The sequence below is a fragment of the Mycteria americana genome, chromosome 3 (assembly GCF_035582795.1).
Source record: "Mycteria americana isolate JAX WOST 10 ecotype Jacksonville Zoo and Gardens chromosome 3, USCA_MyAme_1.0, whole genome shotgun sequence".
Lineage (NCBI taxonomy): Eukaryota > Metazoa > Chordata > Aves > Ciconiiformes > Ciconiidae > Mycteria > Mycteria americana.
The window spans coordinates 52,313,797-52,340,445 of record NC_134367.1 but is presented as its reverse complement, the minus strand read 5'-3'; the positions used below and the strand labels follow the sequence as shown (position 1 = coordinate 52,340,445).

The 26,649-nt window shown below is 36.5% G+C and overlaps 1 protein-coding gene across 4 annotated transcripts in view; it reads right to left on the bottom strand.

Annotated features, from left to right (window-relative positions):
- Window positions 1-1,802: 1,802 nt before the first annotated feature.
- Window positions 1,803-26,649, bottom strand: part of FIG4 (FIG4 phosphoinositide 5-phosphatase) — a 73,668-nt gene continuing 48,821 nt past the window's right edge. For 2 of the 4 annotated variants that reach the window (XM_075498540.1, XM_075498543.1), the window contains 6 exons: window positions 24,986-25,181; window positions 21,254-21,336; window positions 16,756-16,845; window positions 5,308-5,481; window positions 4,416-4,497; window positions 1,803-2,220 (listed from right to left, as the gene is read on the bottom strand). In XM_075498540.1, coding sequence (XP_075354655.1) covers window positions 2,194-2,220; window positions 4,416-4,497; window positions 5,308-5,481; window positions 16,756-16,845; window positions 21,254-21,336; window positions 24,986-25,181 — 652 coding nt within the window. In that variant the 3' untranslated portion in view covers window positions 1,803-2,193. The other 2 variants (XM_075498541.1, XM_075498542.1) reach the window with 2 other exon arrangements.

Below are 26,649 nucleotides of genomic sequence, written 5' to 3'. Positions count from 1 at the left end.
TTATTTTCCTTCTTTGAGAAACAATGGAACCTGCCCCCATGTAACCAGCAGAGCCAGAAGGGCCATCGTGTTTTGTGTGTGGGCAGGGTGTCCCCCACGGTGTCCCCCGCCCGGGAGGATCTGTCCTTGGTGCTCGGGAAGGCACGGCCCTGCCCCAGCAGAGCCTGTGCTCGAGCTTAACCCTGCGGCACGGTTAATGCCGGTTTTGGCACGGGCAACAGCCGTAGGAGGCGGCGATGCGAGTCCCAGCCCTCTGCGTGTCTGAGTTCACGTCGAGGAAGAGGCACGGGGGTGGGAATAGAGGCATCAGAAGTGAAAGGATAAAAACCCCCAGGGGATCTGAGCCAGGCTTATCGCTGCAAAATCTCCCACTGGACATGCCAGTGAACTTCGGCTTGTGCCTACACTAGTTTATTGAAACGGGCTGGATCCACGTCCAGCAAAAAAATGCCTGCTTCCCCCTTGGACAACTCCACGCAGTAGGATGCAAAGTGCTGCTATAGCAGGACTAGAGACAATCAGAGGAGACCACTTCAAATACTCTCTGACTTTATCAGAGCAGCGCTTGACTTTCTCTAGAGGAAAAGATTTGAAGTGATGTCTACAATTTGTTCGAGCACTAACATCCTGTACCCGAGCAGAGCACTTCTCAAGAATACGTTACCAAGACACAGAGAACCCAAGAGAGACAATACACCCGTCTGTCGTCACCACAGGAGGTAGGAAATCAGGCAGGGCAGATGATGGCACAGCCTGCATTTAAAAGGGAGGGATAGGGGTTGCTGAAGAAAGCATTAAGGCTTTTCAATAAAAAGATAAAATTTACAGCATTTTCCTTCAAGAAGTGAAAGCTCCAAAAGGATATGGATATAGTGGGCAAACTGCAACTTGTGGCACAGTTCTGGGTAAGAGAAAGGACTGTGAACCACAGGTGGTGAAGAAGAAAGGGGAAGGGAAATCAAACAAACTACAAAAAAATCAGAAGAAAAAGAAGGGAAATAGGATAACAAGAGATAACCCTCACAAAAAAAAAAAAAAAAAGGTACCCGAGCTGTCAAGGAATACAAAATACCAGTGCTCTCTCAAGGCACACAGTTTTTGAGAGGATTTGGAGGTTGCAGTGTGCACACCATCTTGTACCTGCTGCGTGCTAAAACTGGGAAGACGACCACAAATGCATACTCTGCGGCTATTGTAATGCCTGAAAACCACACCGGGCTTTAGCGCCAGCAGCACAGCTACACCTAGAACGGGAAAATGCAAATGGACCATCAAAGACGGTTCGTTACATGCTGCTTGCCTCTCCTACCTTTATTACACTATCTCTTTATTCTTCACAGATGAATATATTCAAAAGAATAGAATTTAAATATTATAGTCAAACTTTGTGTCAGATATGGCAAAAAGCATGTATGCTCCTCCAGAAATATACAGTAATCTTAAACATTGTCTTTCATGCCTTTTCTCAGTACTCTTTTTACTTGATTCTAGTGGACAGATTAGCAGCTGTAAGCATTTTCTTTGTAGCATATAGATTTAGGAACTCCAGGAGGGAACTGCTGATTATCAATATTCACCAGGGTTGCAATTTCAATGTATTATTTTTTTTCATTGATATTTTGTAATGTATTGCACTACTTCCATGTTACTTTTAAATCACCACCAAAAGTGACAACTTTAATTAGATTTTCTAAATATATAGAAGACAGGGAGGCATTTGGGAGCCAAGCACGTTGTATTTTTTCCGTATCAGGCTCCAGGTGATCAATCTGATTCAATCTATGCCAGCAAATGGAACAATACTTTATACATAACTCAACACTCATGCAATTATTAAAGTATGGCATGTGCACTGTTTTATCCTCAGTGAACTGACCTTGTATGTGTAATTTTTCAAGGAGTACTGGTAGGGTGAAACTCCTACGGAGAATGAAATGATCTCTTGAGTGAAGCTGGTATTTCCTCTTACTGTAAAACATGACTATTTGACAGGTCGCATGCTTTGGAGTTTACACAAGTGAAGGCTGGCCTGAGTCTGTGAAAGCCAGCAGAACCTTCCTGGCATCCTGTGCAAAAATCTCAAAAACTCAACACCAAAACAAAGAGCTACCACAAATGTCATCCCAGAACTACATACGGCTCTGTCACTTTCTCCCCTCTGGTAGCTACAGCTGTGTGCACATTAAAAGGATCCTATTTCAGGGTCACATCTGAGTCTCTCTGGAAAGAAATGAGAGTGAGAGAACAAAAAGTCAGTGGGCTTTGCAAGTGGAAGCAAAACTCACAAGGAGGGGAAACTACCAATGAAAGTGCTGGGGAATAACTGCTCCCAAGGGCACAAGTATCAATCTGAAGAGAGTCATAAAACAGAGCTTAAGCTGTTGGACTGGCATCAAAGAACCATTGGCTCAGAAATGACAGAGCCCTAATCCGATGTCTGTGCCTCCTGAATCCACAAGAAAAGAACCCCAAGTCATTATTCTCCAGGTGTACATTTTAGTATTGTATTTCAATGTAACCTTCAAACACACTGAAACAAATTAAATACATTTTGGAGGAAAACCAACACATTTCAGATAAATATTTTATTTGTCCATATAGTTTAAAGATGATCATTAGCACTTTAGAGTCAAAAAGAGCACCGTGCTAGTCTCCAGAGCCAACGCAGCCCATTCTTTTTGTCTTTATACTTATTTTACACACTTTTTCCTCAGCTCCTGAAAGAGAATTACATGCATCTATTCAGAAGTTCTAACATGGTTGAGAACTGAACCTTGTTATCACAAGAACAGAATAAAGTAGGTAGATGCAAATCTCTGGAGTCCTTTGTACAATTGAACTTGTTAGATGAGTGATGAGTGTATTTTCTTTTTAAATTAACCCTTTACATACATTAGGCAGCAGATCTACTCAGACTGTTGAAAGTTTATCGTTTGGGCAGCATTAAGCTGGGAGTCTTGGCTTGTGTGTCTTTTTTTTTTTTTTTAAACAAACCTAGTAAACAGTTGACTTTAGCACCCTGAAGTATTCTTAGCAGCTGCTAAGCTGCTACACTGATGGTAGATCATACAAGCTATCACCTGAATATTAATACCCAAGCATATGAAGTACTGCACATGGCTTAAACCCCTATAAAGCAGCTAGGAGAAACAAGCAGCAGTTATACGTGCTAAAAGATTCAAGGCGACGCCATGACAGGACTGTCATGGCACACATTTAGAGACAAACTGAAAAGCCTGGCATTGTATTACAGAGAACGGACTGAGATGTCATTCATCTTCGAAAACTTTGTAAGAACAAACCTGTTTAATCCTCTTTTCCTGAGAAGTGTTTGAATTGCTGAAGTGTGAACATATTTTCTCTTAGAGCTGTAAAATTATTACAGTTCCTGTATTTTGCAGCAACATTAGATGTTGAAAAAGAAAGCATCATCATTTGCCTTATCTGTGGTTAAGTGGTACACTTTCAAGAGCAACATTTATGAATTACCAGTATCTATGAACAACAAAAGTATAAGGATTGTGATGCATGCATTTGCCTCATTAGGATAGTGACTCCAGCTCTACATTTTTCCAAAGCAAGCATTTATTTCCTTCAAATTATTTTTCATATTAGACAACAGAATTCAATACAGTTTTTTTCCCAGAGGAAAAAAATGTTGACAGTTGCAATGAAGTGACATTTCATTCTCACCTCTCCTAAAATACATTCTTTTCTCTCAAAACAGTATTAGTCAATTAACAAAAGAGAATGGACACCAAAATTTTTCGGTAGCTTGAGGTACCATGTTCTCTCACTGACTACATACAAGTCACTCCCTGAAACACCCAGACTTGTATCACAAGAAACTTCTATCTTTCCTCTTTATCCGCTGCATCTTTTCTTTCATTGAATTACTGATGAAAGTGCAACTTACTGCATAAAATATGCAAACATATTCAGAATATGTTTGCAGCATGCAGCCAAGAATCTGGGGTAGCTGCCTGCAAGCAATCTACTATGAACACAAACATGTTCTCTACATCTAGTACGTGCAGTTGGCTGACAGCCCTAAAACAGTTATTCGATTATTCCAGAAAATCCTGAAATATGGTCTGTACAAGCTTGTGGAATAACATGATTTGTCAAGGATGCTTCTGACACCGTCAGTATTCTTCAAGGCAAAGGGCCAGAAAGCACTGTTGGGAATTTTAGCTTGTAATTGTAAACAATGGGGGGGGTGGGGTGGTGTCAGCTTTTTTTTAAATTTGAGAAATGTTTTAATCACAAGCCTGAATTAAACAACCTATTGCAGGTACCTGTTGCCTCTCCACTTCCTACCTAGCACTGGGCATGATGTTCAGTCTTGCCTAACCCAGCTACTGCTCCCTCTTGCATGACCATCCCAGTTGATCCAGCCTCTATACCTCACTTACCGATACTGATTTCTTGGGAGGCTGTGGGCTTGAACCTGAAAGCATCTTGCAGGAGCACAAATACAGGGATGGAAAGAGTATGCTGCAAAAAGGATAACGCTTGTCATACAGAAAAACAATGGGATGGTTTTGCACCCTCTAAGAGTCTAAAGCCAGTAAAGTGGAGAGCATTCCTTCATTTGCAGATGCAGTCAGTAAGCGGTTCACCTCAGATTCCTACTAGAAACCCATGATAATTAGTCACAAGCCATTTTCACCCTGCACGTGGCACAGATTCTGTAACTACTAGCACCAGTGAGATTAGTTTTGACACAAATTAGGGTTACAAAGTTTGTTAGTCTAGATGCAAATTTTCATTTTGAAATAAGCCACACATTTTTCACTTTTGCTTAAGAAAGCAGTAAATTACAAGCAGTCATTTTAGCACTTGGTTTGCTAAAAATCTCAAGAAATATCAGAAAACATTCTGTTGTAAAAAAGATTGTTTGCTGTCATGGAACAAAGAGGAAGAAAAGTATTATCTTCTGATTCTTATATACAAATCACTTCAACTTTACTAGCAAACATAACAATGTAAGAAATTAATATAAAACCTAATGATGCACTATTTTCTTTGCCATAAATTGCTACATACTCTTCAGTGATTGTAGGTGCTCTGATTATTCACTTAGTCTCTTAAGATACACTTTCTCTTTCAGCTGAAGAGCAGATATTAAATCACTTTTTCCTGTAAAGCACAATACTGTAAATGTATAATAGTAAAGCATAATAAATAGAAAAGTTAGATAATAAATTTATTACTGCAAAATACCAAACGAGGTTTCCTTTCTAAAATTACATTTATGACCTATTAGTACAGTAGACTTGGCAGGAGAATCCGGCTTGTATTTACATGTATCTGTTTCGAATGTACTCTCTGTACATGAGGAAGTCATCTTTTCCCAGTGGCTGCATGTTTCCTCTTCCAGCCTGAATGTGCGCATGAAAAATCTCTATTGATTTCCTATCAGCTCTTGGAGGCTGGACTTCGTAAATATTGTCTTGAGAAAAGGAGGAGATGGGTATTCTGGAAAAAAAACAAACACACAGAATATTTGGAACTTTAGGTAAAAATTTTCCACAGAGAGAGAAGAGTATTTCTTTTCCTTGAAATAAATATGAGAGTCAATGAAAGTGCAACTTCCCACTAGATAATTCATTTACCTAGATTTTTATCACTCCTGCAGACCTGATAAGACTCAACTTTCCAAGTAGGCTAATTAGGTAAGTTGTCACCAATCATATTACAGAATACTTTCTCACTTCCCTCCACTCTGTCCTCATTTTTTCACCCTTCCTCAGATCTGTGACAGTCAGTAAGCACCCAAGCTGAAACAGATCTGTGCCATGCATTATAGCAGATAACAGGAAAACTTTATTGAGCTATCCACTTAGTAGCAATTATAACAAGCAAGTGATTATACTCTGAACCAACATATAGAAAAGATTTATGAGAAAAACATGTAGTTTGAAAGTTTACAAGAACCTGAGTATGTCAGACCTCTTCTAAGCACTGTTGTAAATCAGACTCACTCATAAGGTAGAAACCAGTCTTTTAACTGCAAGTCTTGAAAACTGCATAGCCAACAGGTCAAGTAAATCGATTGTTTCCCTCTATTCAGGGCTTGAGCTATCACATTTGGAGAACTGTGCCCACTCTTGGGCTCTCCAGTACAAGACAGGCAATGAAATACTTTGATGAATCCAGCAAAGGTCACCAAGATGATTAGAGAGCTGGAGCACATGGCATACGAAGAGAGGCTGCAAGCGCTGGGTTTTTCCAGCCCAGAGAAGAGAAGCTAAGGGGGACCTTATTGCTGTCAGCAACTGCCTAATGGGAGGGTATAGATAGTGTAAAGCCAGGCTCTTTGTGGAGTGAGTGATTAAAAGACAAATTTCAAAAAGGGAATACAAATTGCAACATGGGACATTCTGATTAGATACAAGGGAACTTTGTTCCACTGTGAGGGTGGTTGAACATTGGAATGGGTTGCCCAGAGAAGCTGTGGAACCTCCCTCCTTAAGGATAATCAAAATGCAAGAGTACAGGGCCCTGAGCAACCTTATCTAATTTGGTCCTACTCTGAAGAGGGGACTGGATCAGATGACTCCCAGGGTCCTTTCCAATTTATAATATTCTACGGTTCTAAGCCAAACACTTCAGTAGTAATGTGTTCTCCACAATCAACTGCAAGATAGCAACAAAACTATTTATATTCAATACATAATAAATTAATAAACAGTAAGAGTATTGTGTAGTAAATCACTTTCATTTTAAAGCACTGTAGCTATTGTGAAAGCTGTATTCATAAACATACAATGTACATTTCCCAGCAATATTTTAGTAATTTATTTATAAAATACTCCCAGAGTTGAACAGTATAGATGTTTAACCTGTGTGATAGCAGATCAGTTTGGATTCCACAACAGAACATTCAATGACTAACACATTGCCATCTGAAGGTAACCTGTGCATTAACTTCTCCCTCTATCAATACTGTGTGAGATTTAGAGGAAATCAAAGCTTGCAATGAACCCCAAGGAAAAATGATCTGACAGAACTATGATTATCTAGAACAGTGGATGCAATGCACCTTTAAATGCTAAACAGGAGAAATAAATTATTTCTCAGTTATGAAAAAAATGACATACATGTTTTAAAGAATTCTCTAAATCATCAGTTTCATATGTTTTTAGCTCCTATTTCAGCTGGAAAAGCTAATTTACTTTCTAGCTAGCTACTAAAATACAGCTGCTTTATAAATACTCTATATAAACAAAGCTGCACAAGTATTCCATACAACACAGATTTCAATTCTAGAGACTCACTTTCCTACCACCACATACACTGAACACTTGTCTAAATCAGATCTTTCCTTCTAGGTTGAACCAAAATTTCACGGGCCCGATTAGCCTGTCTCACGGAGTAGCTAGCAGCTATTTTTGAGGACAGATTATTAAAACAGAACAGGTACTTAACAATGCTTTCTCCAGTATATCCTCCCATATTTGAGCAACCAGGATTTAGGATCCACCTCAGGGAAAATTTGAAACTAGACTACTGTTTCATGAAAAGTAATTTCCATAGGTTTACACTGTTTTTTCTAGTATTTGACACTTATAGAATGCTGTAGGAATAAGTTCCATTACTTATGTTTGATGTGACATTCCTTTCATTTGTTATCATAGGCCTTGGTTGCTCATAATTCTTACATTGGGAGAAATGGTGAAGTCATTCTCCGTTTGCCTCCTCCACATCACTATCATACAACCAAGCGTACTTCACCTCTCCTCATACACTAGTTATTTTCTGATCAACCTTGTAACCTTGCCATTTATGCTGAGTTCCAAGGTCTTCTCCATCCTCTTTGATAATGCAGTGAGGACCAAAACTGTGTTTAATACCTGAGATTTTTTTTAACTAGCTTTTCATCTGTCATGTACTATTTTAGCTACTGAAGACAAATTTTCTAAATACTTTACATAATAGCATATTGGAATAGTAGCCAGTGCCAGTAGCTGAAGAACAGTCAGAATGCTATTGTTAAATATTTTATGAGCATATGCACATACTTTTGGGCTCAAAATTTCTCAGGTAAGAAACTACAGCAGCAACTTACTGTCAAAGCTCACTATTTCCAAAAGCGAACATCGACCAGCCCAAATACAATGAAGATTCATAGATATTAGCATCGTTGCCATGTTCCATAGAAGCCACAGTCATGACTCACTATCTGGGTGCTCTTCAAGAGACAAGAAGTTATTTTTGTGTGTATAATCTCCTTGTTTGAAAAAACAACGAATGATGCCTTTGAAGAACTGCAACACTCAAACGATGGCAGAGCCCTTCTATAAATTAAATGCACTAATAATCTAATTGCAGTAAGAGCATAAACTAATGTTTGACACTGTTTCTAAACCAGGATCTCTATTAAACTGCCAAAAAACTTGCTCCCTTATTTTGTAGCCTTTTATTTTATTAAAATATGTTGGATTTTGGATGTTTCATCATGTGATGGTTTGTTAGTCTAATAAAATGACTGCAGTGTGTTATGTAATATAGTATGCCTAATATTCCACTGCAACTGGAATATGGTATATAAAATATTTCCATATTAAAGTCATATTTTTCAATTTCATATTTAAATTTGTATTTTTCCATTTTACATAGCAATAAATTCAGTTGATTATACTTTGACTGCAATGATAGAATTACTTATATTAGGTATACTATTGAATTTGAGACAATAAAATCACTGGTCACCCATAGAGTTTGGCTACATACTTACCAGGATGTAGACAGGTTGTTAGGTTATGTCATAGAAACATTGGGCCATTATAGAATTAGAGAAAAAAGTAAAGCTAAAGAGTTTGCAAAAAGCAAAGCCTTACTGCATAGAATGTATTTTTCATTTTCCTTATTTTAGATTGTATTACAATTCCTGTTTAGGCTTCCTAGTCTCAGAATTCTGTGGCACTACAGTGGAATGTAAACAAATACTAAAAATGTAAGCAAGTTACCTGCCTGTATGATTAGGATAAAATTTCCACTATGCTTACCATTTTTATGCTTTTCTTAAACAACACAAAACTCTTATTTCAAAAGAGTTGAAACTCTTCTGAAGAGTCCAACTTCTGCTATTACACTCTCACCAAATCAGTGTTTTATTTTATTTTTTGTTGGTAAACTGTATGAATAATACTATGGAAATTCTATCACACTTAACCTCTTCTTTTTATTTTTTTCCCAGAGTGATAGTTTCTTCTCATTATCACTATCATATTCTTCTAGTTTATTATAAAACATTAAGGGGGGGTGTTTTCAGAACTGGTACTGAACATTAGTCTATCTAAATTTATATCTAGATGCTTTAAAAGTAAATAGCTTTTCAAAGCACCCGCAGCTTCTGCAGATACTTATTTATCTAGTTTAAAGCATTCAAGCTGAGACTCTAGCAATGATATTTGACACTAGCGCACTGTACTAACTTACCAATATCACCATCTAACACCAAAAAATGTCACTTACTCAAATGTTGCTGGCCTGTCTAGTCCACTAGCAAGTGAACAATCAAGTAAAAAAAAAAAAAAAAAAAAAGCCATAACACTAATTTGATGCCTTCCCTGTTTATGGAATTTGTTTCTAAAGACATGACATTTCTGAAGCACTAATGAGTCAAAAGTAATTTCCTTAGGCACAATGGAAACTGGACAGCAAAGTGTATTTCATTTTGAGCATTTAGTAACTAAATCTCAATTTTCCACCTACTTGCTTCAATGTGATAAAAATATAGTGAAAGAACTGCATGTTCATGCATGCCAATTTTGATTAAAACCCCTGTATTAAGCTGTAACTATTTGTAGAGTGCTTGTATTATCCAGTCATTTAATTAAAGTCATTTCTCTAACACTATCCGTGTAAAAATCTAATCTGCTTAATAAGTTTAATATCTTACAATAGAGTCATGAAAGAGAGCACATTATTTATGACTTGGCTATCTGATCTCCCTAGAGACCTGTAGCTCTATGGCCTCCCAGTGAAAATTACATAGATAGGAACATAAACACCACGTCATGAAGGACAGCATCCTTGGCATGCAAAGTACAGTTATTTTCATCCCACTTGTGAACAGGTTTCATGGTGTCATGGTTTCACCATGAGTAGCATTCTCTCTACAGTAAAAGAAGATAGAGCTAAAATCTTCAGTTACAACAAAGATGTTCTGTCCTTTGAAGGAAAAGTGCATGGTGATGTGCTTAGCTCTCAGAAATACAGCAGTCACCAGAAAGCCACCACATTTGTTTCAACATTGATTAGTTCTCCTCAAGTCTCTAAAGTATATCTAAAGAAGGAGACAAAATGCACTCCGTTGCCTTGTTTGAATCCTAAGCAAATATATCTGACCTACAAAACTCTGGCAAATCCAGAGTTTTTGTTTGTTCCCCCCCACCACCATAAATGGTATCCCTTTAAATTGGTTGCTGTGCTCTTGAAAGAGCCTTCAACAGAATTTTCCTTCCTTAGACACCAACACCTCCATACAACAAAGTTTCAATCACATTCTCTGTGAGTGGAGGGGACTGAAAAACAGGAAACTGTCTCTGTCCAATAATACTACAACTTGTATCTTACAGAACTGACCAGCAGCAAAACCTGGACTGCACGCAGGTCCCACAACAATCCCCTGAAACTCCAACGGAATGTACAGTTTCAAAGGTCAGAGAAAGAAGAGACTCCCTTTACACAGGTATACATCTAAATGAGCATTTTACAATCCAAATTAGAAGCAGCTTCTCTACAGTGCAGACAGAAGGAATACGAGAGAAGGTCAGAACATCTGATACAGAAATGTGATCTCTGAGGAAAGATAAATCTTTTAAATAGGAATGATTTACGCTGACCACAAGCTGATTCAAAATTTAAAGATCAAACACACAAAGAAACCTAGGGGTAGTACAGGGCAAAACAAGACAAGTATCAAAAGAACTCACCAAAGAAAAAAGAAAGAGGAATATTGTGTTTCTTTTTGGAAAGGAAAAGCTTAGGCTTACTTTTTCAAATAGGATTATTTGAGGAAGACGGTTCTCTTAAATTGATGAACAGAAATGTATCACTACACAGAAAAGACAGAGGGACAGGTTGCAGAAGGGTCCTGAGAATTTTCATTAAAAAGTATAAAAGTAGATGAGCTAAGGTGGCACATAGTTTAGTACTTTCTGTTTTTTTGCTAGAGACTGTTAATATTACAAAATCCCAAATTCAACAAAACCATAATATACAGTGTAGAAATAACTAGATTTACTGTCATATTTCACAGGAATGTGTTACGGTCACATTTTTAGAGGATATGATTTCAATGCTGCTGACATTAGGATCAAAATGAGACTTAATAGGCAAAAGTGAGAAACACCAGCCCACTAACCACAAAATAAAATTAAAAAATGAAGTTTCAAGCCACAGAAGTTCTGAAGCATTTTAACAGTGATCACTGTAGTAAAAGATACAATAGTTCTTTATTTAAAATTTGGAAAAAGGCAAATTTAATAGCAGAACAGAATGTATTTTGACACATTAAAAAAAAAGAATCTAAGACCAGTTATAAAACTCAAAATGTTTTTTTCTAGTCTTGTGAGACTACCGCATTATCCTTTTAATACATGACATACAGAAAAGCTAAGCCAGGTGGACAGCACAGACAGACAAACTAAATTTTTATGTGCTGCAGTGACAACAAGGTCCCTGTCAAGTCAGAATTGTACTGAACTATTGCTTTACAAGTCAAAGTATTTTCTTCAGGTTAAAAAAAGTCCTTGTATTTTGAAAAACAATGGCTAAATTTCATCACAATTCATGTATCATTCTGAAGGTATGCATGCTACTGTTGCAGGCTTTTTAATCAATGGATGGTATGAGATTTGGTATGTAGATTTTTATTGAGGATTCAGGGTAGATAGGGAGGAAATATGGAGGACCCAGAGATCAAGTGTGAACATTCAGGTATTAAACATGTTTATTTTTTTTAATTTGAAACAGACAAGAATAAATGAAAAATATGATCTAAATCAGTATAAGGCAGACAAATGATAACAGTTTTATTGTTAAAATAATATTGAGCATCTCAGTTGACAATGCTACCAAAAATGCTAGGCATGTGAACTTTTTCATCCCAAAAGCTCAGAGCTCAGTATTGACATAACAGATGAATGGGAAAAAGGTAATTCTTCCTACATACATGGGGATCTGAATCACAAGGAGTTCAAATCATTTTCCCACGTTCCCTGGAAAAAGCTCATGCTCTGCTCCTTGATCTGCCAAAAGGGTGCTATGCAAGGTGACTGAGCCAATATAACAAACAGCCACCAACCACATAAGAAAGTTCTGCTGCGTTTGACCCTGTGGCTCTGTCTCTTCTGTGCTGGCCCTGGTGATAACTGGGACCTTCACTGATCTAAATAATCTCACTAACCTACCAGGAAAATATTTGCTTTTTTGCTGAATTAGTTTGCTGCAGACTGATGAGCTGAACTGATTTATGGAGCACGGTAACAAGTAGCAAAGCTTGCACAAGTAACTGAAAAAGTATGGGATAAGGAAGGAGGGAAAGAGCAGGACCTCCCCCTTTTGGTGGCAATTAGCTGTTAGAACTGACTCAGCTATTTTGTTAACTTCTCCCATCAAATCCAGTCATGCTGTGACTTAAACCATAATACCAAACCATTTCACCTGTCAAACTTCAGTAGAGCATTTTATAAACCATCACAACATGGACAAGCAGAATCTAGGTAGTCTTGATTAAAAAAAAAAAAAAAAAAAAGGATTACACATTTAACATCAAGGGAACTTTTGAAAACATGGACTATATGATACATCTCTGAAGACAGGGTATGTTTTTCAAATATTTAGGGAGAACATAGCCCTGGACCACGCGGCAGATATCGCTCACTAAACTGTTCTCCTGCCTGAGCATCATCAGTGCCCCACAAAACCGAACAGGAGAATAGATACCTATGGATGAATTAAAGTTGGTGCACAAGCATTGTTGCGATATTGCACAGGCCACAATCGGCACAGGCACAGCACTCTTCTCCAGAAGTGCTGCAGTGAATCAAAACACTCAATTCCCTGTTCGGGAGGGAATCAAATTTCTCGTACTCCTAGATGTAAGAAGTACATTTGGAAAGTGACTGAGACTATATTTTTCGACAGTGTTATTTATACCACACCGCAATGAGTACTAAGGAACTAGGAACAGGTGCACTGTGTCAGCCAACAGTAATTATATTACAGTACTCAAAGTCTCTCTTCACATACATGATAATAGATTGTGCTAAAAGTAGTCCAGCTCTGTTTAGCTATAAAATTCTACTCTTTTTTCCTTCATGGAATGTCTATGAACAGAAAGAGGAACTTCAATATCCTTCCACAGTCTCCACTCCTCTTCAGTATTGTTTCACTGCATCACTGTAGTCCCTGTTCAAGTATCCATTCTTTACTTCTAATCTATACTTACAGTTTCTAAATTTAAGCCAGAAGCTTCTCTTCAGTATTTCTACAACATATATTTGAGTTCATAAATACCACTGAAGTGAAACCGTAAAAATAAGAAATATTTCTTTTTGTATTGGCTTTATGTATTTGATAAAAATGGCCACAAGGTTCAAGGTTGTGACGTGTTTTGGTTTGCGTGTGGTGGTTTTGTGGTTTTTTGGTTTTTTTGTTTTTTTTTTTGTTTGTTTGTTTGTTTTTTTTTTAAGATCAAAAAAGGGTATTTAAAAAAAAAAAAGATTTTCTTGAAAAGTATGGAAATCACAGCAACTAACCTAAGCCTAAATTATATCTCACTGCTGATGAAAAAACAAAGTTTTAGATCGAGTACTTCATTTTACTATGAAAAGGACTGGGATTTAATTGCATTTGTATCTAGAAGGAAATACTGGAGAATCAAATTTGCCAGATTTTTTTTCAATTTAAAATGCATCTAACATGAAATTAATACAAGTTACCATAATTTTTCAATTTCTTCAAGTGCTCCTTGAGAAACAATGAAATACACAGTCCAACAAGTGCAAGATGTGACTCAGCTGCTATTACTGAAAACCCTCTCTCTTGACCTAAACTTGAATATAGTATGTTCATGCTATTTTATCTATAAAAAGTTAGTATTCTCCAAGGAAATTCCTGATTCAGAGCAGCAATTCAAACTCAGTAAGAGAAAACTTCCTTGCTTCAGAATTGAACAATATATGCCTTTAAAGAATGGCTACATTTATGACTTTTCTGAAAGAACAACCTGTCAATGTCCAAACAGTATTTAAACGTTTTTTAAAAGTTGCAGAACAAAAGCTGAAGAAAATTTTTAAGCTGTATAAACTTTCAGAAAAAAAAATTACTGACTATAAGATACCCTGTTTCCTCTTAGATCTGCACAGAAGAGTATGTTTGGTAGAACTGGCAGAGAAAGACGATCTACATGACTTCAAGAGGAGGAGTGACAGGAGGCACAGATTTGTGTGCTCTATGACTTTTACACTTCTGCTATTCGGAAACACATGGATATTACACTGGGAAAGGAGAAAAATGAACATCTGACTACCCAAAACCCACCAGAATTATAGGTATAGACTCTCTTTAATGTGCTCATTTTACAGTAGCATAGCATGGAGAATAATTTACTCTACTTTAAGGAGGCAAGAAAGGAATGATTATCTCCTACACTGTCAAACATGCTGGGAGCTTCTGCAATTACACAAAAGGAATCACCTTTGTTCATAGCAAAAATATTCCTATTATTATGAAATATTTTCTTAACCATTTCCCTTCAAAACATTCAGCATTGTTCCTTCATTTTTAAAAACAGTTTTACAGTTTGCCAACCTAACTTACTATTTTAATACCCATCAGATATATTTTATTATAAAGCTACAGGCACATTCACCTACAAAGTGTAAGCTTATTAAATGATGAACCATGCACAGTGGCATCATTACTTTAAATGTATATAATACCAAACAACTAAGCACTGATATTAGGCAGTATTGTCTCATACACAGTATTAAATCCGTTTCATGTTATTCTGCTCCCTCAGCCCCACTGAGACACCCCCAGTCTCTATCTCTACTTGGGTAAGTGGTATGTTCAAGGTTCCCTCACTTCATTAGCATAGAGGGAATGGAGTAGAGCCAGTGCAGGAAACAAAGCTGAGGCTTCTGTAAATCAATGGATTGCAGTAAAGGTCTGCAGTTCTGTGGAGTGGACATGCTGTTGGGTAAGAGATCATGTACCCCAGAGACAAAAGTAAACAAAAACCTGCCTTGGTGAAACTTTAAGCTGCCTATAGTACAGGACGATGTCAACTAGGAAGTTAGGAGTTGATCATCTAAATTCCAAGACTTGCTTCAATAATAGTATATTTGGATAACATCATGACCCTTTTTTACACTAGTACTAAGAAAAGATTCAAATGATCTGGCCTATCACTAGAGGCCATTCTTGTACAGCAATAATGAATCCATAATCACAAACAGTTAAATTCCTTATTTCAGTATAAATTAAACATGTGCGCGTATTGTAATTTTAATGTTAGAGTTATTTTTCATAGTAATGGAAAGTTATTCTAGTCGAAACAGAATACAGAGAAGTTATTCCACATGGCAGATATCCCTGGAGAGCAATCCTCCTACCATCCCACCACAATTGGTTTTGTTGAATATGGCTCCCATACTAATCTTTTGGGATTAAAGTATTCAAGTGTTTCATTGATAAAAAGCACTTGGAACTTGATCTTCCCTTACAACCTACCATCAACTAGTTACCTGTTTGGAACAAGATGCAAAATGTACCTATTGTAACAAATGAACTGTTTAAAAAAATAGCCTCATCAGCTCAAAGTATCACTGACAAATGCATAGAACCAGTATGTAACAAAGAGCAGACAACCAAAAAAACCCAAGGAGATACTTCTGAGGAAAACGTAGCAGACTAACTGTTAAAATAACATCTATGCAAGATTCAAGATGCTCTTTTCTTCAGTTAAAAAACTCTGCATACTGATTAAAGCTAGTATAGATCCTCTGACTTCAGTGACACAGATGGATATCGAGCGTACAAAACAAAGCAGGAATCAATTCCCACTTTACCTTACTCTCTCCAGCACCTGGCCACTCACCAGAAAAATAAAAATATAAAGATATCCCATTTGACCTCTCAAGACTCCTCAAATGTCCACTAAAACAAATACAGGGCACTCATAGCCTTCTCAGAACCAATAGATTCAGATAACTGGACACTAAAGTCTGAGTTGCAACTTCGAATGTTTTTCAAATGATGAATATGCAGGTCAACCAATCCCTTTTAAACTACATCTTGCAAAAGCAATCACAGCAAGAAGAAATTGCCTTTTAAACTCAGTAGCTTCAGCACTGTGTTGTGGTAACTCATGACTGCTAAGAATTTTGAATACAAAAATCTTGGCACTACAAAAAAAGCCCCAAAAAAACCCCCAAACAAAACCCAACCAACAAACAAAAAACACCCCCAAAACCAACCCAGCAACAACAACAAAAAACAACCAAAACACCCGCAACCAAAAAACAAACCACAAAAAACAAGGCACTTCTTAAGTTACAAGGGAGAAGTAGGAACTTAATTCTTCATGCTATGCACTGAATCCCCTTATGCAGTAAAAGCAACTAGAGTATGACTCTCAAACAATTTAACATCAAATTTACCTGATGATTTTTCAGGTCTAATGAAAAAAGCAAAAAGAAATAGGCTAAAGGGAAAAAGAAAAAGAGTACTTACAAATTTATAACCCTATCCAAGTGGTGTTTTGAGCAAAATTGCTGGCTGCTCTTGTCTTGTTTATGCTGACTCTGTCCCAGCTGAACAAACCTGGGAAAAGCAGTTAGATAGAATACGTCAAAGAAAGTAAAAGAACTATGCCCCAAAATTCAGCAAATGAAAGAAAATGGCACCAAAAAATGAGTCTTTAAGTCATGTTATAGAAGTCACTGATCATGAACTACCTCTCTGGTAAACAAGAGAGATTTTTAAAAACTTTGCAGGGAGTGCATGTGAGAACTCAGCAGCTTCTTTTAGCTTGAAAGAGATTTGCCCATTAATTGGTGTCGCCTAGTATGTCATGGGATAGAAACAGATCTCTGCTCCTATGAAGTAGGCAGCCCGCTACAGTCAACTTCCTATGCCTTTTTCAAAGCAATCAGTCAGATGAATAGCCTATGGGAAGAGTCAACAGAAGAGATAGAAAGGCTCTCAAGTTTCAGATTTAAGTCAGTCCTCAGCCAAATTCAATCTAGTTTTTTCAGCTGAAACACTGTCAGTCCAGCTCACTTATTTCCAAGCACAACCTTTTGGGAGAATTACCCAATCTCCAAATATTTGCTGGAAGACACTGAAGATGCAAAATACTGTTATGGCTTTTTTCCTGGCAATGAATTGGAGCAAAATTTAAAAAAATAGTTAACCACTAATCCTATTCACTCAGCCTAAGAGGAAAAGTCAGAGGGTTTCAAGTATATGTATATGTAGTTATCTCACACTTGAACTCAATTTGTTCACTCTCTGACACATCTATGCTACTGAAAACAGAAGTAAATGTTAGTTGTGACGTTAACACTTTTAATTTTCTAACATGGTGGGGTTTTTTTAATAGTTCACTTCCATTTAGCTTAAAAATAGACTTACTGGTCTATTTCAGAAATATTTACTACATTTTAACAGGGGACAACTAACAGTCCAAAAGCAATTGCATGGAAGAGTGTACAGAAGACAAAGGAACAATACATTCCTAAACAACTTCTTGTGACTTTTCTTTCTGCTCCGTTCAGATTCTGTACTGTAGAAACAAAAGCCTCAGAAACATGCGACATCACTTTTGATGTTGAGGGAATAAATACTCACATTTCTAAATAAGAGAATCATAAGTAGAAATAAAGATAATTAAGGTCTTCTAGTGCAGGAGCTTGCTATTGAAACAAGCTTAAAAAAACAAATAAAAGCAAACTAAAGGTGTAAGTATTTTTATTAATTGCTTCAAATTATCCAATATTCTGAAACAAACAAGGCCTAAATTAACACAAGCAAGTTACCAGACATCAATAAGACACCACGCACCATTGATCTGCAGTATACATCCTCAAATTATGAGACCTCCTGTCCCTTCCAACCTCAACCAATCTGTGATTCTGTGATTTCTATTTTGATGAGAATTAACACAAAAGATCTCAGCCGTCAGTGAAAATGGGCTGAACAGATTCAAATTACTTTTCATTTGCATATATACTTAATATAGATCAGCTGACATAAAGTAACTTAACCTGAGGTACTTTAAATCTGTGAGTCCCTGATGCTAATAAAGAAAAGAATACGTAACATGTCCAACAATGTCAAGTAGAGTCAGGATCTTACATCTCCATTTCCCTTATTACAATAATAGAAAAAGACTTGAAGTGAGAACTACAATCATACTGTGAAATAAATTGCTGCTATTCTCAAACAATGTACATTGTAATAAAGGATGTCAGTAAAATCTACACTTTCCACATAAATCAGCACATCGGACCATAAATAGCGCTATGTCTTGTTGCCTAAAAGAAGCAAGGAATTTGTAATTGTTGTATTTTTAAAACCTGCATTGCCTGAGGGAAATGAAATAAATGCAAGGTTTTTTTGTCTTGAAAAGGACATGAATAGGGAGCTTCAAAGCCCCCATGGAGTTCACCGTACTACTGTAACAATAGACTGAATGTTAGTCCAGCCTTAAAAACAATAAAATCGGAAGTAGCTGCAATTCTGGATGTTATCACAGAGCTGTTCACCTGCACAAAGTGACTTATAGTAGATACCAGCTCGCACTGGGCCATTTGCAGACCAACAATAACTATCTGGTATACCAAAGGGTAATTGTCAAATTGGCATCCATTTTCTAGTGGTTAAAATAGAGAACCAAAGGTAGAGCCATAGGTGAAGTTAAAAATTTCAGAGACAATGAGAAACATCCTCCTCAACCCTATTCAAGTATACCATCTTCAAATTACGCAGCATGTAGGAAGTAGGTAGAAATGGGAATTTCAAAGAACTAAAGAGTGCAAGAGAAGTAGCTACCCCTAAAGAAAAATTAACAGAAAAAGACTTTTAAATAAAAAGAAAAAAATGCTTTGGGAGGATTCATGAACTAAGTCAGGATTAATCACCACATATCACCAAATGAGAAGATATCACAGTGAATTAATGCTTCCCTCACAAATTGAAAAGGTTTCAAATGTAACAAGGTAATCACTGCTATTACACATTAGAAAATAAAAACAAACGCACACAAGCCCATTTCAATGCATGCCTCAAGTATCCACTTCAATAAACACACAGTGTTTTTCTGAGATGACGTGGTTTTCTTACACCCCTTTTCTCAAACTCCATTAATTCTACATTCTAAGCAGGTGTTTGAAACATTGGTTTATTAAGCAAATATAATTGATTTGCTCTCCTGGTGTCTTGCATAAGCAATCACTCTCTTGGCAACAGCATTATAAGCCTTTAGGAACTAAGAGGGTCTTCAATTTGGATCTAAATTTCTCCAACTGACCTCCAGTACTGAATTCCCATTAGTCTGACTAGTTTTCAAAGAAAAAGACTGCAGTTCAGGAAAGAATCTCCTCTACCAGGGAAATGAATAAGTAACTCTTCGGTTCAGTTCTAGTTCATCTATAACTGAAATTATTCTAGTTCAGTTTTGGTTTGAGTTAAAAAAATTTCAAAAGGTTCAAATTAATTTCTGATTTAAGAAAAAAAAAATATTTTAATCAGTTTCTTTTTGGCTTCAATGTTATTCTGTGATATTGAGGAGAGAATTTGAGAACAATAGTGTAAGTACACATTTTTTAACAATGGCAACACATAGCCAGCGCTCTATATGGGGTTATGGCAATTCAGAAACAGCATTCCTGATACAATGGGAGTCACTGCCTTTGGTTGGAGAAGCATACCATTAATGTGCTGATTGCTCCTGGGGAGCTGACAGTTCATGGCTCCTGCAGGAGTGGTGACAACTGTCTTGTAGAGGATAAAAGTCCAAGTTACCCTTGAATAAAAGCAGAAGTTTTTGCGTAGTTGGAGCTGGGAGGCGATACCTTGATGCTTGCCCACTAACTCTTATCTCCAACTGCTGACAGTAAGCCAGCAGCTCCCAGCTCCTAAGGAGAGCCTGCAGGTGCTGTGCAGCATGCTGCCTCACACTGTAGCAGTTTACCTCAAAGTGCAGGAACAGAGTGGGAACTTGCTAGACCACCTAAGGAGCTCTATTTTGTCTTGCACTATGCTGTACCTTACTCATTTCCTCTATGTATGGTTTGAATTCACGAAACCATTTATTAAGAACAAGTGGCAGTGTGATGCTGTTCAAAATGCAGTGTGTAAGAGCACATTATTACACACACTATGCTTAGTGCTCTGCATATATATACACACACACGTAAACCCACACACCACATATGAAACTCCACACACTTCATGAAACTCCAATAACGGCAAGGGCCAAATTGACTTCTCCCTCTCCTGAAACTTACAGTACAAATACCTGTCACTTAGATATCCATGCTTCTACAGTGTGAGTTATTCTGACCGCTTTTCTCAACTTTTCTCCTCATAGTCTATACCAGATTTAGTAACAGTCTCAAGGTCTCCCTATAAAATCTACAATTTTTTATTTCAAGCTCAAAAGGCCAAGAAGTTTCAAGAAAAAGGCTGAATATTATTCAGAAAAGTAATTTTCCTTGAACATCAAAAGTCACACAACTATTTAAATTTGAGTAAAAGGTAACAGTTAACACATATCCCTATGACTAAGACATTATGTTAAAAAAACCCAGACATTTTTATAGAAAAGGCTATTTCACTTATGACTGATTTGAATTAGCGTAATTCAACATTTGAAAACTGCAAAAATCACAGACTACATAGCTCAGAACCATGGAACCACTCCTAATATGGAATTTGCTTATTATTTTCTAGGACTATATTAAGTGACAGGTATTTCTATTGAAGCATCTTTCATTCGATTTAAGTTCCAAATTTTGCATTGAGACATCTGCGTAACTTCCACTGAAATCAGAGTTGACAGAGACATCTGAAAACAGTTTGATTTTAAAAAACAGAACAGTATATATATCCAAATATCTCAAAAATTTATAATTTAATTAAGTTTAATCAAAGGCAGCACTTTGACAAGCTGTATTTAACTAGCTCCAATTATCTTTTACTGATTACCACTGGAAATTTATCTCACCTAGCATATATTGTGAGATCATCTTCTGAAGGAACATCTGAAAGATTGACTCCATACACATCTTTTGTTGATTGCACTACATTCTGGAACATAAGAAGAAAGATTCAGACTGAGGAACTGTAACAACATTCAAAGCGAAGTTTGCTTTCAAGCAAGGAATTCTTTCTAAAACTGAAAATAATTTCAAAAGCACAGGCAAAACCAAACAAGTTTCTCATATACATAGTAATCTTAGCTTGTGCATGTTTTTTTTTAAATAAAAATAATTTAGTAAAAACATTATTCAAGACATTTGTTCAACAAATAAAGGAAAGGATTCTTGAAAGATAACATCAGCTAAAACAACATATTAGGAGAATAAATTATATTTATAGGACATATAATGATGTAGCTATTAAATTCTGTTCTGTGATGAAACTTAATATAGAATAAATCATATTCATTCAGAACATGCTCCCACATTTGCTTTCACATTTCCTGCTGTCAATTCTGAAATAATTACAAACTTCAGGTTGAACAAAACCATTTTTATTTTACACATTACACAATCATGTCAGTCAACTATAACAAGGATCCTATGCGCATGCAATACTTCAGTATATCTAATGATTCAGTGTTAAACTGAGGGGGTTTACTGACAAGACACATGTGACTGCAAGTAAGACAACTATAAAAATAGTTTTCCTTTAGTTCAAAAAGATCCAAAGTCAAAGAACAACTTCGGAAAGATATGTCCTGACCAGAAGTATAAAAGCATTTTATTATTAACTTCTGTGAGATGTCAATAGAAAGGAACTAGCCATTTGGGTGTGTCCATCCCATCCATCCCCCCCCGTAACAATACAATTTTTCTCTACTGTACAGTTGCTGATGTAAAAAATACCAAAATTCAAATCCCTGACCAAACATCCAATCATTCTGGAATAACCATATTTACTCAAGAATGTACCTAAAAATATAAGCTTGAAAATATCAACTCTTCTACACACAAAAATACCTCACACTACTGTTTTTCACCCAAACTTCTAGTATTTTTGAACAATACTATACACAATCCATTTTCACAAATGAGAAAACAGTAAAGTGCAGACTGACACTGGTTAGAGTGCTATTAAGTTGTCAGTTTAGCTAATAGAGACATAAAATGGACTATCTGTAAGCTTAGGCTTTTAAGCGCATTCTTCATTAAAATTTTTTTTTAAGTTAAGCTTAACTTGAGGGGGGGAAAAAAAGTATATGAAGCATTTCTACAGTTTACCAGTTCTAGAAAATAGATGCTTATTTAATCAACTAGATAGATTATCACCTTTTCCAGTCACAGTTGTTTCGTTTCTTGTTACATTATTCAGTTTAGCCATGAAGTTTTTAAACCCTCTGCTACAGGTCTTCTTTTTAAACTTTTTAACTACATGTGTAAACACAACAAATAATTGCCATTGCCAGAAAAATAATCCCAAAACATTTCTTGAAAAGCCTATATTTGATGGTCTTCTTAGCTTGGTAATGGAAAAACAACACTTCACAAGCTAAATGAAGATCAGCTGGTGAACATGTTAAAATCTAAAGTCTAATGCAGTCTTTAAGATTACTAATTTTTATGTTTGGTTTCTGAACAGAAAGTTTCCATAAACATCATGCCCTCAAAAATAATGTATCTAAGAGAAGCTTTGTACTTTTGAAGAGAATAAACAAATTTACAATGGCAGGCAGACATTAACAATAACCCAAGGTAATTGCTAACGTAGCAATTCAGCATAACTGAACAGGTAATCCTTTTCAGTAATGCAACTTTAATAAAAAATGACACAAATTAACAATGCAAATTATGACTAAAATTCAGTGCATGAAAAGGTGCTAATAAAGTGGAAAATATCTCTTCATGTGCATTACTAAAAGAATCAGAATAGCTCACCCAATTGTAAGCCATTAAAATTCAATACTATCTTAAATCGTACTTTGTGGTTACATGCATCTTTCATTTAAGCATCTTAAAAATCTAAAAAAAGGTATCTTAGGTCTGAGTGTTGAAGTTTGTTCAATACACAGATAGAAAAACTGACATGAGGTAACTTGTGCAATGGTAAGAATCAATAATAAAATTTCAGGTTGGATTTCTGTTGTTAAAAAAACATCTAGGAAAAATCGGACTTGCTGGAAAACAGGTACTCTATTATTCAGAGATAATGGAAAAATTTCAGATAAAATATCTTGCATAAATAGAAATAAATGCACTTGCATTGGCATAAGAATTAATCAAATTGTCCAAAATTAATAACCACATGAATTCATAGTTATTTTTATTGAAAATGCTTCATTAAGGTTAGGAAGAAGACAGGCTTGTACAGAAGGCTGAAAATCCATTATCTGAGAATGCACAATCCTAGGCTAAAGACTGAATGCAATGAAAATTTGAATTGTAGCAGGGAAAAAAAAGCAGTTTTATTATCTGTTGCCTATTAGGCACTACATTTTATACTGACTAAGGCCATAAATACTGAAGTTTCTTCAAAAGTGATAATGTGTACAAGCACAACACTATAACCATTTAAATTAGCTGTGACCAAAAAAAAAAACCACACCCACCAAAAAACCACTCCCCCCCCCTCAAAAAAAAACCCCCAGCATCAGTATTTTCCAAATTTGTATAGTCTCCATTAGCATATCCTTTTGCTAAGACATTTTCAGTGGTACCCAAAATGGATCTCTACAAGAAAGAATTTGAAGAAATGTTACATGAATTAATAAAATAGTTATTTCCATAATATTTCATACAAATTAATATTTTCATTAAATTGGCACCCAAGGGATTTCAACAGAATTGGAGTTATGCTAGCAAAAAAAGATTAATAGCCCACAGCTGAGAATACACATTCTTTTCATATGACTGTGCATACATGATTTAACTATTATCCTGCCATTATATTCAACCTTAGTGGTAGTAATAGCAGAGGACCAATGTGACAACATTATCATGCACATTTTTTGAGTTAGTTTAATTTCTTTTTTTTTTTTAAATGTCAGACCATATAATTATGAAACAGCAGTTTAAAACTCTTCACATAAATCAGTTGAAATTTAGCCAGACTGAACATTAATTTACAGTTATATCCACCTGAGCAAGTGGCATCATTCAAAAGGAATAGATTTGTAATTGAAAGAGGTGGTGCTCTGGACCTCAGATCCATACTACATGTCTTTCAAGGGGGTTTGCTCCAGATTAGCTCCCATGTACTAAACATTGATTAGGTAGGTAGATCAGGTATGTTCCTGGATAAGCGTCTCCCAGTTTAGTTGCATCCAAAAAGGAATCCCGTTTGCATGCTCCAAGACCACCTCGTGATGTGAGCCTGAGCATGGTAAGGGACAATGATCAGAAGTGCGCTACTGCTCTGAACTAATACACTAACATAGATACATTTTATGCTTTATGTAACGGACTACACCTGACCTGAGTACCTTTCAAATGCCATAGGTTTCTAACAGTAATTTTCATTTTTTGAAAAATGTTATTTTCTGCTGTGTTTCGCTATTACATGACAAGAATAATAGCAAAGTTTTATAAGCAGTTGTGCTAATATCTACACAAAGAAATTACACTTGGAGACCTTTTTCACTTTATTTCTCAGTGCTTTACTTCTGACTGTTCTATAACATTTACTGGGGTTTTTTTTAAGGAAATGTGAATTTTAAGTCCATGATTAAGCCTTCTTGCTTGCCACAATAATTTCTTACCTCTGTGATTTTTGTATTGTCTCCTGTATCAGTCACCTTTACTGGAGTTGAACGTTGAGAAACAGCACCTTCATCTTCTTTGTCTGTCCCAGAATCATCTTCAGAACTACTTGACACTGCTTCCTCACTTGGGGGTGGAGGGGCACTAGCAGCTGTTTTGCGCTGCAGCACAGTTTCTTCTCTATTACTTTTGTTCCTATTATGAAAGGCAGTGTGTATTTTTGAAATCAGTGAGATATTAACAACAAGTATTTAAAATTCCTAATTTTTACTACAATCCTCCTGGGGAAATTAGTTCTATCCTCTGGAGCAACTTGTTGTTCATCTTTTGAATTGCCAATTTATAAACTTTTCTTCAATCTCTTCTTATTCCAGAGCATTTAAAGAGAGCTCAAAGAATTATGTCAGCTTTTCTCCACCAATTTTCTGATTCTTTACTTAAATCCCTCCCCCAGACTGAATGAATAAAAAGGAATAAAAATTCTTTGAGACATAACATCTTTGGTTTTGATCTGGGGAAAAGTTTCACTTTCTGATTAACAGCATTATCCACTCCACTAGCTTTCCTAATCTTGGGCCCAAAAATCTTAATCATAACGTCACTTTTTTCCCTTCCTCTTCCATACCTCTCCCCTCATTTTACTTCTTTAATCGGGAATATCTCTTTATGTGGCATGTATTTCTCAATCTAGAAATTCTAGTCAATATAAAGAGGTGTCTTATTTGTAAGAATTCTTCAAGATACAGCATCTATATTTTACTAGGCTAACACTGGGTTTACCTGTACAAGCTCTGAAAGGTATACATTACTTTACCCATCAGAAATTGTACCGCCCTTACGTCCTCTACATCCTTTCCTACTGGCCATAGAAGGGTATGTGGTTGCACTTTCCTCTCAGCCACTGTCACAATCTTTCAGGGACTCTGAAGGTAGAGGGACTGGAAGGCAGGTAATGAATAAGTCTATAGACAAATCAGTTCTGGAAACAGGGAAGCAACATGTCCTCCTTGCCTAGGTGACTGTCCATATGTACACTGACATTGTGCATGACTTAATCTAAAGGAAGGCCCTAAAGGAAGACAGCAGCATGCTAAGAGGCTTTGACAACAGCATGCAGTTTGGTGCAAATGCTATTTTGAGTTGCAGCTCTAGTGTTCTCATCAGCAAAGGCATAGAAGTCACCAGTATCATTTGAACTCTAGTGGAGCACACCATGACTGTCACAGAGAGTTCTGCCTTTTGCAGTCAAACTCATAGAGCAGTTTATCCCTGTAGTGAATTAGCTAAACTTTATACACTTGAGGAACACATAAATAAGTAGGAGACTCCTCCCAAAGGTTCTTGATCTGAGAGCATACCCCACCCCCAAGGACATTAATATATCAGAAGAATTCTTACAGCTGGAACAAATGCCTTAGGGGAAAAAACACCACAGGTAAGTTTAATTTCTGCCTCAGCAGAACCTGACATCTCCTTGGATTGAAATTTACAGAAAGTTATGAAGAATTACTGCATTCTTTTTAGAGAAAATTAAGATTATCTTCCCTACTTTTCTAAATGAGGTGAAGGTCACAAGAATAGCAGTCCTTTCTGAAAGCTGAAGAATGGAGCAAGTAGCCAAACATTGGTAAGAGTGATATCCCCACCTCACCACCAACACATA